Source organism: Emydura macquarii, unplaced genomic scaffold, assembly GCF_026122565.2.
Source record: "Emydura macquarii macquarii isolate MOO-44397 ecotype Brisbane River unplaced genomic scaffold, CSIRO-AGI_Emac_v2 contig_2676, whole genome shotgun sequence".
Taxonomy (NCBI): domain Eukaryota; kingdom Metazoa; phylum Chordata; order Testudines; family Chelidae; genus Emydura; species Emydura macquarii.
The window spans coordinates 7,207,060-7,225,461 of NW_027132813.1; the positions used below are offsets into that span (position 1 = coordinate 7,207,060).

At 40.6% G+C, this 18,402-nt stretch overlaps 1 protein-coding gene across 1 annotated transcript in view; it reads right to left on the minus strand.

Annotated features, from left to right (window-relative positions):
* Positions 1–18,402, minus strand: part of ALK (ALK receptor tyrosine kinase) — a 516,691-nt gene that overhangs the window by 282,403 nt on the left and 215,886 nt on the right. The window contains exon 4 of the mRNA XM_067565381.1: positions 5,775–5,976. Within this exon, the coding sequence (XP_067421482.1) occupies positions 5,775–5,976 (202 nt within the window). The remainder of the gene's footprint in view (positions 1–5,774; positions 5,977–18,402) is intronic.

Sequence of the window (18,402 nt, forward strand, 5' to 3'; positions counted from 1 at the left end):
ATATATTTATGCTCAGACTTAAAAGTCTTTGTTTAAGAGAAGCTCTTTTCTTCATTGTTTTAAATGAAAATCTTAGATTACTCCCAAGATTGGCTGAGGCTCTAGACATTATTGTGATGCATATGCATAGTAAGGTTATTGTAGTAGATGCTGGGCATATGCCTAGTAAAAGGCAATCCCCAAACCATGAAGAGCTTACAATCAAAACAGACATGGGATGAGTAAACGGAAATATCATTAGCTCCCATTTTACAGATGGAAGACTGTGGCACGTAGAGAATCAGTGATTTGCCCAAGGTTACACATGACATCTGTGGCAGAGCTGAGAACTGAAACCCTAACTCTAATCCAGTAATTTTACCACAAGACCATCTTTTGTGACTATATCTAAAGCGGGTTGGCAGCAGGGTGCTCTTGGTGAGGAGTCCCTGGTCAATGGAGCTCACTTCTTGACCAATGTCACCACAGCTCAGATTTAATTATTTGTAGAACATCAAGAGCCATCTGTTGTCCTAGGCTTTTTTAGGCAGAGGAGAAGAAGGGGGAAAATGATGGTTAAGTGGAATTAAGTGATGAGGGGAGGCTGTGATGGAGTCCAAAGGAAGGCCAACGTTGAGATTATGCAGCAGTTTGCTCTGTGTTTGTGCAGAAGTCTGTTTAATGTATTTTGTTAAATTCTGTGCTTTTATCTTTGTACCCATAATAAAAGAGAGGTGAAATGACATGTCTAAAGCCACAGCGGGAGTCAGTAGACAAAACCAGAATTAAAATCCAGTAGATTCTCATATTGGTAGAATATACTGCTTCCCTAAAGATGCTAATATGCTTTGAAAATATAAATGCCATCTCCTCACCTGAAATATTTGAAACAAGAAATCCCCCTTTAAAAATTAAGAATGAGAAAGGATTGCCTATAATATTCTGCAGGCAGAAAAAGAACAATACAGAACCTACGGCTAAAACAATCAGAAGCTGCCAGGTACCCTGGAGAGGACTTACATCAGCAAGATGGAATAATTGATTTCTTTATTACAAAGAATCAATAAGTACTGCATAGATTCCCCTTCCCTTGCCTTTTGAAGCTGCTTCTTTACCAGCTGAGATGCAACAGAATAGTGCAATAGAAGACAGAATAGACTGACATAAAAAATGAATCCACAAAGTCAAATCAACGAGCTTTCTTATTGTGCAACAAATCCAGTTCCAGCAGTGTATAGTAATGTATCATTCCCATAGAAAGTTCCTATAGAATTCAATAGGAATTAAACCAAAACTGTTCTACTGAAGTTACTTCAGAAGCCTACAGAATTTAGTGGAGAATGAGATCCTTTCACTACATGATTTAAAAACACATCCTATAGAGTTACTGAACAAGGATGTAATCTCTATTAATTTCTATAGGCTGTTACAAACACTCTTCAGTGAAGTTATTTACTATTATATTGCATAGGGCTTTTGCATAAAAGTTGAAGAGGCTTCCTTAGTCTCAGCCTATTCCTAGCCTCAGATGCTACATTATATATGGACTGTTCAAAGGGTCTATCATCCTTGACTCATTCTTCCTACAAGGTCTCTTCCATCCTCTTCATCCCATCAAAATGCATTGCTATGCAAATCTGTATAACTGATCTAGTTTTCTTCCTATGAAACAGATGACAACTTCAGCCAGATAAAACAAATAAGCTAGAAATACAACAGGCAAAAGTTTCACGTGTGACAATCAATGTAGTGTAGTGATTCTTGTTCTGTGGTCTAGCAGTTTGTATGACTCCATAGTCCATGGAACTACGGAATCCACACTAGAAGTAGTGAAACCAGGCGAGCAGGGCATCGTTTACCCTGTCCTGCAATTTTTATGAACATAAAATATCCATCAAATTCAATGGAAGCATTGTGCATGAGGACTGCAAGGCTGGGATACAGCTTACAAAGTTCACATTGGTTGCAGTGAGGAGGTCCTCCTGTATAGTGTTATTAAAGTTTCATCGTTTAACACGTCTACTGCTACTGTTCAACGCTTATGCCACAAGCTACCAATGAAAAACTTTGGTTGGTTGGCTCAACCCCTAATCAAAGAGTAGTATCTGACAGTACTTTCTTCTTCCTCCTGTAAATGTACATGAACTATGAAGACCTTATCAGATATTAATGTGTGTAATTCAGGCTCCAGGGGGAAGAAATTATATTAGCTGACGCTATAAGCTGCTTGAGAGATGAGAAAATCTGACCTGAAATTAATCTATAATCAGACTGCCCTTCAAATGCACTAATTTCAATAAAACATGTTTTCTCTGCCTGTTATGGGGCCTGATTTTCAGCTAATCTGGGGGTGCTGTCAAGTAGCTAGATGCCTAACTACCATCATTTGGGTGTACAGTTATCTGTGGGTGAAAAAAACAGGAGGCTGATTACTGGAAGGTAAGTGAGCTTTTCCCACAGGTGCTGGGAGGATCCACTGTTACTTACAGAGCGGAGCTCCTGGCAACTCATCTCCTTTCTACCCTTCACGAAAGCAGAGGTGAAATCAGATGCTCACATACAGTTGTGATGCATAAGGATATGATTTGGTCACGGAGATCACGGATTCTGTGACTTTAACTGACCTCAGTGACTTCTACTACAGCTCCAGTCGTGGTCGGCGGGGCTCAGGCAGGCAAGAAGCCAGCCCCCCACTGCCGCACCAAGGGGCTCCAGCTTCTGTGAATTACAGTTTATTGCCCGCATCCTGCTCATGAATTTTAATAAAAATCCCTCTACCAAAATCTTAATCTTAATGATGAGCCTGGTATAAGAACCTACATAGAATAGAAGATTTTAATAGGCCCTGACCTTATTACTCAGTGCTCCTTGCTACATTTGAGATCAAGGTGATAGGTACCTTACAACATCAAAGGTAGATTATTAGATAGATGTATGAGGAAGAGTGAGAATTTGGACTGCTTGGGACTCAGGAAAAGCGAGTGGACAATCATGTATGCACCTTGGGAAAGCCATCTGTAGAGCCACATTGGGCTGCCTTCAGCTCATGAGCAGCGGGTTGAGTGAAAAACTGCTGTAGTGCCAGCATTGTTCCTTCACAGACAGTGCTGTATGCTAATATAGTTTAACAAATCGGTAGCCATCTAGGATGCATAACTTGACAATTCAGAACTTTGCAGCAACAGCCAAGATACAACTCAGATCCTCCTGCTCTACAAGGACAGGTCTCCATCACTTCAGCAAGACGACTCTCCATTAGCTGTTAGCAGTATAGGGCCTAGTGCAGGGGTGGCCAACCAGTCAGAGACAAAGAGCCAAAAAAAAACTATAGATACCGCAAAGAGCCACATTTACCTTACCCTTACGTCAATTTCGGCGGTAGCTTGTCAATTTCACTTTGGCGCCCCACACAATGCGCAGAGCAAAGAGCCGCAAAGAACAAAGAGTCGCATGCAAAGAGCCACATGCGGCTCGTGAGCCGCATTTGTATAAGCAAAGAGCCGCAAGCGGCTCACGAGCCGCGGGTTGGCCACCCCTGGCCTAGTGCATCTAGTTGAGCAGTTGTGATTGTCTCCAGTAGATGGTAGTGATAGTTACACAAACTTTGTTTCAATAGTTTAGACATACTTTTCCCTCACCCTCAAATTTAATTATTCTCAACATTTTCTTATTTTAATTACGAAAATTCAAAGTTAAAGAACATATGTGCAGTACAGCAAAGCATCTTAACACAGTAGTATACCCTACAAACATGAAGCAGCAGTGGCACTGCCAACACAGGCTGTACTTCTGCACAAAGTATGTTTATTAACCGTGACACAGAATAAAAGCATTTTCAAAGAGCCAGCGAAGAAGACAGCTGCTGCAGCTTCCTTAATTACCTTTCCCTCGACATCAAGAGTAATTTACAAGTTGGATAATATTGCTGGAACTAAGCATGATCTAGATCTACATCCCCAGCTTTCTTCCTCAGTTTTATAGGCCATGTATAATAGTAGACATACAACTATTCAGCCCACTCCTGTGAGTCAGGTTATCTCCTGTCAGATTTTTTATTGCACATTTTCCTTTTGTTACTGGAAAACACTGATTTTGTTTTACACAGTAATCAGGGAATCACCATGTCTTATTACTGGTATAAGCCAGCACGACTTGATATTATAATCACTCTCTCTAATCTGTTACATTAAACAAAGATAGTTTAAGATGCTTGGTACAAATTATGCTTCTTAACGCACATTCTGGGGGACAGAGGTAAAATCAATAACTAGAACAGAGAGAATGTTAGCTTCACATATATTCAGATTAAATTCTAAATTAAACAACCACCCACGCATTTAAGCATCCAAAATATATTTGTTCAGCTATGGTCCTGCTGTTTTGCTGCTAATCACAACCTAAGAAAATGCACAGGAAGTCTGACAAACTGAGACATCATGGACAATTAATCTTAATTACACCAGAAGGAAATATTTCACCAATTGTAGTCCAGAAAGATCAAAAGCTCTCCCTGACAAATGGCACTGAAATCACTAATAAAAAAAAAAGAGACACTTAACATGTGCATAAATAATAGGTACATGCAGACTACTCAGGCACCAAAGGTGAAAAAAGTCTATGGAAGGGCCTCTCTGCACAGTCTAAGCCTAGTAGTGGAGGGGACAGGAGAAAGGAGGGAGTAGGTATGGGAGAATGAGCATGAAGGCAGCTTTGAATCTTGGAGTGAGTCTCCTTGTGGCTCTGCATAGACTTACTATTACCTAGAACTAGTGACCTGCTAACTTGCTGTACAATGGGTGAAATTCATGCCATACAAAGAACCAGCACTAGGCCTTTGTGTAACGCACAACCACTCAGTGCAGTGCTCTGTCCCCCTCTAGCAGTGGCTGAGCCATATATAGAGGCTAATGAGTATGGATATGATTGTGTCATGGTAAAATTATGCATAATTCATGACAACAAAGAGATAATTTCACACTGTGGTCACGACAACAAAAAATTGTGTAACTACTGAATGTAAACATAAATATGCATTTATTGACACAAACAGTGTAATATTTCTGCTAAACAAACATACGGCTTGACTGCAGGAACATTTAGTTTGTAGTAAGCCAGGGCGTGCATCTACCCTGCTGTAGCCTGCCACAGACCAACTGTTCCTTTGCATCTTGCTGAAGGTGATTTACTCGTCTTTGAAACAGGAGTAGATCAACGTTTTTATTTTAAAGTTGATCTACTCCCATTTCAAAGAGGACTAGATCACCTTCAGTAGGTTACACAGGGACAGCTGGTTCTCAGCAGGCTATTGCAGGGTAGATGCACAACCCAGCTTGAGACAAATTAAATGTTTCTGTAGGCAAGACCAATGGTTTTTTTTCCTTGCAAAAGCAAGCTATTCTGGATTCTTTCTTTTTTTCTTTCTTGCACAACACTTTTTTCAGACAACCATAATGGGAAAGTGCTTAACTGTATAACAACACAATAACGCCAGTTGTCTAACAAACGAGATGAAATCAATGGCAAGATTCATGGGTTTTGACTGTGGTGATCACTGTGACATAAACTGTGTCTATAGTCATGAGCTTGCTGCAGCATGGGCTAACAGAATGCAGACTTTTAGCTCCTGCATTAGGAGGGTGCAGGTTCAATCACCACTGCTGATGACCCACCCAGAGGCATGGTGTCACATATGTACCATTTAAGGGCATAAGTCTTGTACTGGTATAGAACATTCTATTGATAATGTAGTATCAAAACCAACAAAAGCAGAATTCTTGTTTAGAAGAGGAACTTACCCATGTTTCTCCTGACTTGGGGCCAACAGGATTTCACTGCTGCTTTCATCAGCAGGGAGGAGCCGAGCAATATAGTCCCCGTTTTGTTGGAGATGCCTATACACAGACACCTGCACAGTGCATTGCTCACTACTGCTCCTCAGCCAGGGGCTCAAGATGATAGGGCTCATGCTTTCTGATGTATTGAGGAACAGGAATGAACCTAGGAAGAAAAAGGCAACAAGAATTTTAAAAAACAAAAACTAAAAAGAACAATGTGCAAATGAAAACCAGGTTCAATTTCATGGCAGGTTTCCAAGTGTAGACACCCTGTATCTTTAAGTCAGTTACAGATCATCTTTACAAATACAAATCTAGAGAATTTGCCCATTTACTCTTTAAGGATTTTTCTGGGCAAGCAATATTTGGTTTTATAAACAGTGCCTTTCACACACCCCACATAGTCCACAGTGTTTTACAAACTGCTTCCTCTGACAATCAGTACCGAATTTAAGCAATGATCGCCCTATTGTTTTACATTTAAAACATATGTAAAGTGGACAATTCCATAGAAAATATCTTGCAGGGACAACACTACATTTGCAAGTGACTGGACTAAATTAGGATTTATCAAACATTTGAGAATTTTCCTAATAGGGAGACTGGCTTGTGGACTCCTCCCTTCCAAACTTCTTATGTGTGATTTAGATCTAAACTTCCTGGCTCTGATCTTGCTGGAACAGGATCCCAGCTTGACATCTTGGGCTATACTAATGCTCTATCAGTGGCCCCATTCGTTTTCAGACCCTAAACATAACACATTGTGGTTATGTTTCCTGTATAAATAGCACAAATTCATCAGCTCCAGTTCTGCTCTCTTATAAACCATACAGTATATTTAAAGCTATTAGTGGCAGAATAAATGCTTGATACCATTTTTATTGCTTCAGCCATTCATTCTGGCATATTAATTTGATATGCACTTAATCCACATGAAAGGTTTGATTATTATCTGGTACATCGACTACCTTCGTTTAATTCCATTCCAATAAAATCTCAAATTTATCTAGGGGGACAGAGATAATGAATTCTCAGCAGATTAAAGCTCACCTTGAGTAAGTGAAACTACCCTTTTTTGACAGATATACATTTACCAAATATTCCATAAAACAGCACTAGGCAAACAGAAGGGAATCAGTCTTTTATATTGAATATTTTCTGATTTACCAAATACACTCATTTACATCACAGGTGTCAAAGAGCTTTCCAAAGTTGGCACTAATGCTCACAAAAACTCTGCAAGTTCTTTATTCCTATTTTGCAGATGGAGGAAACTGAGGCACAAAGAGGCTGAAGTCTACATTTTCAAAAATGCTCACTAACGTTAGGTGCTTTGCTTTCTCAGATGCCCAGAGTGTGACAAGGGCATAATTTTCAAAGTGCTAACCCCCAGTAATACAGGGAGTTGCATACACTCAGTACCAATGAAAATCAGGTCTTACATATCTCAAGTTAGGCACCTAATATCAGTGGGAACTTCTGAAAATTTTTGACAGAACAACTGCCTAAAGTCACACAGTACATCAATAGAAGACTTGGGACTAGAATCCAGGAGTCCTGACTTCCAGTTCATTGTTCTAACAACTACACAACACTGCCTCAGGTGCCACTTCCACAAAAATACTGAAGTCACAGTGATATGAAAGACACTAAACACTGCAATAATTGCTGATAACTTGGCCATTCTATTATAGAACTTGTGGCAATTTGGGGAGGTTCCGGATGATTGGAAAAAGGCAAAAATAGTGCCCATTTTCCAAAAAAGGATGATGGAGGATCCAGGGAACTATAGACCAGTCAGCCTCACCTCAGTCCCCGGAAAAGTCATGGAGCAGGTCCTTAAGGAATCTATTTTGAGGCACTTGGAAGAGAGGACAGTGATCAGGAACAGTCAGCATGGATTCACCAAGGGCAAGTCATGCCTTACCAACCTGGTTGCCTTCTATAAGAAGATGACAAGCTCTGTGGATGTGGGGAAAGCAGTGGATGTGATATACCTTGACTTTAGCAAAACTTTTGTTATGGTGTCCCACAGTATTCTAGATATTCAGAATGAGGGGGGATTTGATACCAGCCTTTAACTAACTGAAAGGGGGTTCCAGGGAGGATGGAGCTAGGCTGTTCTCAGTGGTAGCAGATGGCACAACAAAGAGCAATGGTCTCAAATTGCAGTGGGGGAATACTACTGGGTTGAAGGTTGGATATTTGGAAAAAGTTTTTCATTAGGAGGGTGGTGAAGCACTGGAATGGGTTACCTAGGGATGTGGTAGAATCTCCATCCTCAGAAGTTTTTAAGGTGTGGTTTGACAAAGCCCTGGCTGGCATGATTTAGTTGAGATTGGCCCTGCTTTGAGCAGGGGTTAGATTAGAAGACCTCCTGAGGTTCCTTCCAACCCTAATCTTCTATGGTTCTATGATTCAAAGCCACATTAAGGATGGTTCCCAAACCTCCACACCTGCACAATCCCAGACTCATCCAGCCCCCATGTCTAACACACACACACATTATGGCTATCAGTTAACCACATACATGCAACAAAGACAACAGAGACAATGCCTGTCAATACAAGCCTTTCCCTGGCAAACTAAGAGTGCAACCTTGCTCCCTCTGAAGTCAATGGGGTTCTTGTAACTGAGGTCAATGAGAGCAGAATCAAGCCCTAAAAGGCACGAGTTCACTCTGTAGCTAAAAGGAAAATGATAAATACATGGACAGATATACCTGTATGTTATCTCACCTTTGGACCACTTCTTGTCACCATTCTATGCATGAAACCTCCTATGGTATCAGTAAATCAGTAGGAAAACATCTTAAAAATCCTTATCAGGTTATGGATTGTAACTTTTTAAGTAGCCATTGAATAGTAGTGATGTTTCCCCATTCATTGGGAATGAGAGGTAATTATACTGTTTTCCATTTGGTGGATTCCCAGGCAAAACAGGGTCCTAATTTCTTTATCAGTTTTCAGTGTTCCTCCAGCAAGAGGAATTCCATGTGGTAAATTGTATCTGAGAGCATCGTGTAGGTCTTGTAAAGTTTCATTGGTAATTTTCTCGGATTGCTATTTTCTCTTAGCAGTTTACAACTCTAATGAGGCTCTTGGGGATCTTGCAGGATGAATAGCTAAGAAAGAGCACTGCAGCTTCAAACCAACTTCTACTGATAGCTGGGCGCCTAGGGAATATAAACTGAGACGAAAGTCCCTTGCATAGAACAAGTTGTCAATATTATGTTCTATTAATTGCAGGATTTTAAAAAATGAATAAAGCACGAGTATGTTGAAGTAACTCTATTTAATTCACAGAGGTGAAGTGAAGAGTTTGCAACTGGTTAAGCTAATGCTTCATCTTAGTACATGCTGGTATACCAAAGGCAAATATAGTGCCCATCTTCAAAAAATGGAAGAAGGAGAATCCAGGGAACTGCAGACCAGTGAGCCTCACCTCAGTCCCCAGAAAAATCATGGAGCAGGTCCTCAGGGAATCCATTTTGAGGCACTTGGAAGGGAGGACAGTGATCAGGAGCAGTCAGCATGGATTCACCAAGGGAAAGTCATGCCTGACCAACCTGGTTGCCTTCTATGATGAGATGACTAGCTCTGTGGATGTGGGGAAAGTGGTGGACGTGATATACCTTGACTTTAGCAAAGCTTTTGATACGGTCTCCCACAGTATTCTTATCAGCAAGTTAAAGAACTATGGGTTGGATGAATGGACTATAAGGAGGATAGAAAGTTGGCTAGATCATTGGGCTCAATGGGTAGTGATCAATAGCCTGATGTCCAGTTGGCAGCTGGTAACAAGTGGAGTGCCCCAGGGGTCAGTGCTGGGGCCAGTTTTGTCAAACATCTTTATTAATGATCTTCAGGATGGGGTGGATTGCACCCTCAACAAGTTTGCAAATAACACTAACCTAGGGGGAGTGGTAGATATCCTGGTGGGTAAGGATAGGCTACAGAGTGACATAGACAAATTGGAGGATTGGGACAAAAAAAATCTGATGAAGTTCAACAAGGACCAGTGCAGAGTCCTCCACTTAGGATGAAAGAATCCCATCCACTGCTATAGACTGGGGACCGATTGGCTAGGCATCAGTTCTACAGAAAAGGACCTAGGGGTTACAGTGGACAAGAAGCTGGATGAGAATCAACAGCGTGCCCTTATTACCAAGAAGGCAAATGCCATATTGGGCTGCATTAGTAGGAGCATTGCCAGCAGATTGAGGGAAGTGATTATTCCCTCTGTTCAGCACTGGTGAGGGCACGTTTGGAGTATTGTGTACAGTTTTGGGCTCCCCACTACAGGATGGATGTGGACAAATTGGAGACTCTAGCGGAGGGCAATGAAAATTATTAGGGGGCTGGAGCACATGATTTATAAGGGGAGGCTGAGGGAACTGGGATTATTTAGTCTGCAGAAGAGAAGCAAGAGAGGGGATTTGATAGCAGCCTTTAACTACCTGAAGATGGAGCTAAGCTGTTCTCAGTGGTGGCAGATGACAGAACTAGGAGCAATGGTCTCAAGTTGCGTTGGGGGAGGTCTAGGTTGGATATTAGGAAAAAGTTCTCCACTAGGAGGTTGGTGAAGTACTGGAATGGATTATCTAGGGAGGTGGTAGAATCTCCATCCCTAGAGGTTTTTAAGGCCCGGCTTGACAAAGTCCTGGCTGGGATGATTTAGTTGGAGTTGGTCCTGCTTTGAGCAGGGGGTTGGACTAGATGATCTCCTGAAGTCTTTTCCAACCCTAATCTTCTATGATTCCTCAAGACATTGCAGGAGCCTGCTGTCACTACTTAAAGTAGAGTGGACCCTAGTTATCATGCCTACTGAGTGCCTGTACTGAAGAGATATAATCACTTAAATAAACACAACACATATTCATGGTCACTTATCTTTGCATGGGTCTCACTGTGTTGTTCACCAGGATCACTCATGAAGGCAGTGAGGACAGAAAGTGTCCTGTACCAGAAGAATGAACCACTGTCACTTGAGCTAACAGAAAATCTCCTCTAGCTCTGCAGTTATGACACTTGGTTGAACCAATCTAATTCTTTCCAGTATAGGGGACACATTTTTACTACAATATCTTATAACATAATTATGTCTTTCATCCAGACAGATTCCAATGTGTTTCACAGACTCTATATCCTAGGATCGCACACCCATCCCTGAAACAGAGCAACTTTTGGGTTAGAGTGATTATATGGTAGAAACATTACTCAGCAGGACATCATTTTTTTGTTTTAAATGGGGAGGTGTCTGCACTAGCTCCTAAACCTTGCTCTGACCCCCACAAGTCCTTCCCCGGAGACATACTATGGGAAAGTCCTAAATATCAATTTAATCAGGCTTCTGATTTGTATCTGCACTATTTCTCCACCTTTCTAATATTTGTAGTCAGCCCATAATAGGTTTCTCCATCTTTGCTGGTTATTTTCTTTTATGGTGTCTGTATTAATTGGCTGTTACTCCACAACGTGGAAGAAAAAGATATTTAAGAATAGGCATAAGAGAATTATTGCAACTGACAAAGTATATTTAGCACACCCTAATTCTCACAACATTCAATAGATGAATAAATCTTGCACTAAGAATTACTGCCTAATGGTTGGAGGTTTGTTTACAGCATTTTAAAATTCATACTGTGATAAGGAAAGGATGGCTCAAAGGATTAGTAATGGCATATTGTTGTCTTTACTAGTTCAAATTCAGCCAGTATTATTCGCCATTGAAGATGTAGTATTCTCTATTTGTTATGAATCATCATTGTTAATGTGTTCCATGCAATACAAGACACAAATGTGGTATAAGCCACAGTACTTGTTCCTAGGAGCTTACAAAGGAAAAGACCTACAATGATGAGACAAGAATGCACTAGAAGACACAGACCAAATCATTACCACGTGGTAGCTGTTTGGTGGCCTGTGTGAACTGAACTGGTGGAACAGATCTAATCTAGGGGACAGAAATTCTTTAGAGATACCAATGAGTGATTGTATAGGGAGTGTGAATTCATTTCTCAAAACTGGTTCCTCCAAAACAAGATTGAAACACATTGGTAGAGAAGCATGAACCATGAGATTTTCTTGTTGAATCTATAGATATGAGAGAGAGAGAGAGAGAGAGAGAGAGAGAGAGAGAGAGAGAGAGAACAAGCAAGTACTCCAGGGTTGGGCACTGAAAATCTTTAATGAGTACTAAATTTATTTTTATCCTTGAAGTCTGAAGAGTGCACCAGCTCAGGAGAGCAGAACAGACTCTCTCTGTGTAAGCTCCAAATACAAATTTACCTTTTTTGCTCATTATGTGAAATGTGGACAGCCCTGAACATTGCAAGATGGAAGTTTATTTGGTTGCTTCTGAGACGGGTGGGGAGAGGTTTGCTGGGGTCATTCTATTGCATAATCCCTTGAGTGGCTGGGCAGAAGCACTCACTCATTGAGTTGCAAGAGGCTGTGCATGGGCTGACCCAGGAGTAGGGGTTCACACAACGAGGCAGAGCAAGAAAGGCTCCAGGAGTGAGGGACTGGGGTGACACAACTATACACCAGTTTAGACTGCAGAGGGGAATGTCATAGAATATTAGAGTTGGAAGGGACCTCAGGAGGTCATCTAGTCCAACCCCCTGCTCAAAGCAGGACTAACCTCTGCTATATCATCCCAACCAGGGCTTTGTCAAGGCTTAAAAAACCTCTACCTCCTAGGTAACCCATTCCAGTGCTTCACCACCCTCCTAGTAAAAAACTTTTTTCCTAATGTCAACCTAGACCTCCTCCCTGCAACTTGAGACCGTTGCTCCTTGTTCTGTCATCTGCCACCACCGAGAACAGCCTAGCCCCATCCTCCCTAGAACCCCCTTTCAGGTAGTTAAAGGCCGCTATCAAATCCCCCTCACTCTTCTCTTTTGGAGCCCAGTTCCCTCACCATAACATCCTGTAATGCCAGCTACAACAGTGCCATGCGAACACCTGTTCTCACTTTCAAGTAACACTGTAAATAAGAAGCCGGCAACATTATCTCCCAGAAATGTAAACCAACTTGTTTGTCTTAGCGATTGGCTGAACAAGAAGTAGGACTGAATGTACTTGTAGGCTCTGAAGTTTTACATTGTTTTATTTTTGAGTGCAGTTATGTAAAAATAATAAGAGTTCTACATTTGTAAGTTGCACTTTCACAATAAAGAGACTGCACTACAATACTTGTATGAGGTGAATTGAAAAATACTAATTCTTTTGTGTATCTTTTTTACAGTGCAAATATTTGTAATAAAAATAATATAAAATAAGCACTGTACACTTTGTATTCTGAGTTGCAATTGAAATCAATATATTTGAAAATGTAGAAAACATCCAAAAATATTTAAACAAATGGTATTCTGTTATTGTTTAACAGTGCAATTAAAACTGTGATTAATGAAGATATTGCAAATATTTGTAATAAAAATAATATAAAATAAGCACTGTACACTTTGTATTCTGAGTTTTAATCAAATGGTATTCTGTTATTGTTTAACAGTCGATATTTTTTAATCTCGCCGTTAATCACGATTAATATTTTTAAATGCTTGACAGCCCTAATTTTTAGTTATGCACTTATTGAACTAACAACAAGAATTTTTGTTAAAACATGGGGACTCATCAGTTGGAAGTGAGAGGAGGAGAAAGACCTGGGTGTATTGATTGATGACCTGTACCTGTCAATAGTTGAGGTGGGGCACAGTGAGGTCAGTGGCTTGCTCAGTACATGTGAGCATGCTCAGAACAAGCCAAGCAGCAACTCCAGGAACACATTGTTGGAGGCCCAGCGTGGCCTGAGTTGGTTGACCAAGTTGCTTGATCACTGGTGAGGTTGCTTGACCATTTGTTTGAGGCCTAAAGCCTCAGCAGCCTGACTGCTTTTTACATTTGGCAGAGACCAATAGATTGCTGAGTAACCTCAGATTCTGCACACCACAGCAAATAATAACTAATGTGGGTTTGGCACAACACAGCACATAGATTGCTAGTTTGCAGCTGCACATAGATAAAGATGAACAAGGACTTGAGTTTATACATTTTATGTTAAGAGGAGCTCTTTCCCACTGTTTTTTCCACTGCCAGATGTTGTTTTGCTCCATTTTATCATGGTGAGAACATGAATATTAGTTATTACTAACAATGAAAGACAGAGAAAGCGAAGGACATGAAGACGTCACTTAAGATAAATGAAAGAATGGATGTTGTGTAAAAAAGGGTATAAAAAGCTACAACCCAGAAAAAGAAGCAGGCTTCATCGCCACCTGATTCCGCAGGAAATGGTGCTGGCCTGATCCCCTGGCAGGGCTCCTCAAGAAAGCCATTCCTGTATACAGCCTCTGAAGTGTGACCCCACAATGTGATGGTGGCAGTGAAAAAGGCTAATGCAATTCTAGGATGGAACAGGCAAGGTATTCCCAGTAGAGATAGGGAAGTGTTCATACAATTATGCAAGGGTACTGGTGAGACGTCATCTGGAATACTGTGTGCAATTCTGGTCTCCCATGTTTAAGAAAGATGAATCAAGCTGGAACAGGTGCAGAGAAGGGCTACTCGGATGATCCAAGGAATGAAAAACCTGTCTTATGAGGGGAGAGTCAAGAAGCTTGACTTGTTTACCCTAACCAAAAGAAGGCTGAGGGGGGATATGAAGGTTCTTTGTAAATACATCAGAGAGATAAATACCAGGGAGGAAGAAAAATTATTTAAGTTAAGCGCCAATGCTGACACAACAACAAATGGATATAAACAGGCCATCAACAAGTTTAGGCTTGAAATTAGGTGATGGTTTCTAACCATCAGAGGAGTGAAGTTCTGGAATAGCTTTCCAAGAGGAGCAGTGGGGGCAAAGCAACTGACTGGCTTTAAGACTGAGCTTGTTAAGTTTATGGAGGGGATGGTCTGATGGCACAGTCTACAATGGCAGGTAGCCGATCTGTGACTGCTAGCAGCAAACATCCCCAACAATCGGAGATGGGACACTAGATGGGGAGGGCTCTGAGTTACTACAGAGAATTCTTTCCCAGGTGTCTGGCTGGTAGGTCTTGCCAAAATGCTCAGGGTCCAACTGATCATGATATTTGGAGTCGAGAAGAAGTTTTCCCCTAGTCAGGGTGACAGAGACCCTGGGGTGTTTTTTGCCTTCCTCTGCAGCATGAAGCATGGGTCCCTTGCAGGTTTAAACTAGAGTAATTGGTGGATTCTTTGTAAACCGAAGTCTTTAAATCAAGATTTGAGAGCTTCAGTAATTCAGCCAAAGGTTAGGGGTCTATTTTAGGAGTGGCTGGGTGAAGCTCTGTGGCCTGCAATGTGCAGGAGGTCAGACAAGATGATCATGATGATCCCCTCTGGCCCTAAAGTCTATGAGTCTATTACCATACAATGATAACCACTAACCAGGTCAGTGAGGTGAAGGTCAAAATGAAAAGTAAAAAATAATGGCGAGCATGAGAATTTATAATGAAGTGGGCAGATTAAGTTATTTGAAAATAATATTTAACAATACACCCAAGCCAAATAATATATACACCCAGTGGGTCTTCTTAGACTCAAGTTGTATTAAAGTGTCCCAAGTGGCAATTCAGAGAGATTTCCTCTTTAATTACCAGAGGCCATAGTTTTGTTAGTTTAATTTATCATGTGGAAAAGCAAAGCTCAAAACAAAGTCAGACTAACTTAATCTGATCACTGTTATAAAACAGCAATTTTATAACCCTTGCAAATTGATAGATTTTTGTTCTGAACATAAACGCCATTTTACTACTAAAAGGATTTTATTACCTTTCACATACTAGTTCAATACCGCATCAAATTAAATTAGATCCTTAAAACCTATTAACAGTCAATGTCTATTGGGGGTTGTACAGAAAAAAAATTTCAAGCCAATGAATGGAGCACTATAAAACAACAGCTTTGAAAAGTAGGAGCATGGGAACAGGCAACAGACATGGAAGGGGTGGAGGCAAAAAAAGTAATCTGTGTTGCAGCATTGAGAATAATTCTCTGTAGTTCTTAATTGTCTAAGTTTACCTGGAAGATATTTCAGTCATTCAAACAAACCACTGAAACATGTGCTTAACTATAAGTATGTGAATACCCCCACTGACATCAATGGGACTACACACATACTAAAAGATATGCAAGTGCAGAAATGTTTTACTGCATCAGGGCCTAAAATGCATGATGAAAGCTTGCTATGAATTATTATAAACAACTGAATAGAGCTATTCCTAATAATCTTTGGGTAACAGGGTGAAATCCTGATCCTAATGAAGTCAAGGAGGCCAGGATGTCACCCATAATACTTTGCAGGCATGTAGCATGTTTCACACAGTGTCAGAGCAATTAATGAATGTTGATTAACCAACCATCACAAATCCATACCGGGTGTAGTATTATACCCATTTTACAAATAGGTACACTGAGGGATGGAGCGGTTCAGTGAAGTGTTGTGTTGTTTGATTTCAAATAAGCCTCTGGCCAAAATGAAAATGAAACCCTAGAGCCCCACAATGTAGTCCCCATCTTTAAATATATCATACTGACCCTCAGTGAGTTATTTCTAATTATTTAACTATAAAAAGAGAAAGATTCAGGAATTATTTAAAGCAAAATAAAGATATAAAATCAAGGATGTCAGTTTTCCCATTGACCTTGCATTCATTTGACAATCAATATTTGCCATGACCTTTGCAAACTTTGGCAGAACTCCAGGAATCACAGCCTGAAAACACGAGGAAAAATATTATCCAATCACATATACTCCAATCCCTATTAAGGTCCCTAAAAGCCTACCTATCACCTAAAAGGGAACCTAAAGTTTGTATACATAAGTGAGACGTATCAGAACTCAGACACACATAGCCGCATTCACAGTTTTTCTGTGTTGCCGTACAGTTAAAGAATAGTGCATATGCTGAATATGAACTCAATATAAAAGGCTGTTTTTTCCACAATTACTATTTACGCATTTATGGTTTGAATTGCAGTAATGCCCAAAGTCACCAATTGGAGATTGAAGCCCCATCATGTTAAGCGCTGAACATACATAATAGAAAGACCACCCTTGCCCCAAAGAGTTTGCAGTCTGAAAAACTGACTTTGAGATTGTAAGATTTCTACAGCAGAAAGAAAGAGAAAAGGAAACAATTTAAATTTCCAGATATTACCTTCAGTAACGGGAGCTAGAGCCAGATGCTTTTGTAGCCCTGATTCCTAAATAATTCAGTAGTGAGTTCGCTCCCAGCTAAGAAGCACTGAACTGAAAAAAGTAGTTAGTTAATTAAAAACTTAAAATTCAACGCTGAAATTAAACCTTCCTAGTGGCTGGCAAAAAAAATTTAAATAATTCAGTCTTGCACAGCTGATCAGCTACCATGCATTTTCTCCCTTATTACTGACAAAGGCAAACGGCAGGTAACTCAGAGGTCTGCCTTTCAGAGAACAGATGAGAGGAAAGGTTGCCTCATCTTGTATTGGGAAGAAGAGGCAACAAAGAAAGCTACATAGAACACTTGTTCTATCAATACAAAGAGGCAGCAGATACTGTTTCTAAAAGCTTAACTGCCCCTGTGTGCACATTAGTGGGAAAATAAGAAAAGAAGCCTAACGCTGTGCCTCTAGATATCACTTTTTCTTTGAGCATGCTTATTTCATTAAGCTCAGGAGGCTAAGAGCTTTAAAATTAAGGAGACTGACAACAAACTGACACATACACTTTCTGTATTGACTCATTGCTGGAACAGACTGGGTACTGCAACAAGTCAGACTGTGCTGCGACATCCCTATCCTCCTCATCTAACAAGGATTAAACATTGTGAGTTATTTCCCTGGAGAACGAGAGACACAGAAGGAGAGAAGTAAAAATCAAAACTATATACTCACCCTCATCTCCTCCTGTTTTGTGTCAGGATTTGACTGTACAAGTAAGGATTGCAGTATTATCAACCCCAAAAGTTAAAAAAATTATGAGTCAGCCCCCTCAAAAAATTATGAGATTGACTTAAAATCCATGAGGCTTTTTAAAATTCTTTTTTTTTTTTTGTGTGGCTTTTTTTTATTATTTATGAACTCCCGAGTCTCCCTCCAGAGCATGTGCACATGCATGCCTCTCTCTCTATTAGAATGACCAGCTCCCCTAGATGCATACAGTGAGGTGATTCTCTCCCTTGCTGCAGGCACACTTCCCTACCCCCTTCCATCTCTAGGGGACAGCCACCGCAAGGTCCCCTTCTCCTTCCCTTTCCTGACAAGGGCAGCTCCAAGGGTTCTTCACTCCCCTCTCCAGGCCTAGTGTTGCAGGGAGGGAGAGGGGCAGAGAGCAGATTGACCCATTGTTCGTGAGGGGCTGAGTTTGTCAATTTGAATTGATATTCAAAACATTCAATTTGACCCAAACAAGACTCTTTTTGTTTTGTTTTGTTTTGTTTTGTTTTAATGTATCAGAGAGAAAAACACACACACAAAATTCAGTTTGCGTTTGAAATGAACCAAATGTTTTGGAGATTTTTCAGTTTGGCTACCAAACTGAAAAAACAGTTATTCACTCAGCTCTAGCTGGCAGCTCTATATCCACC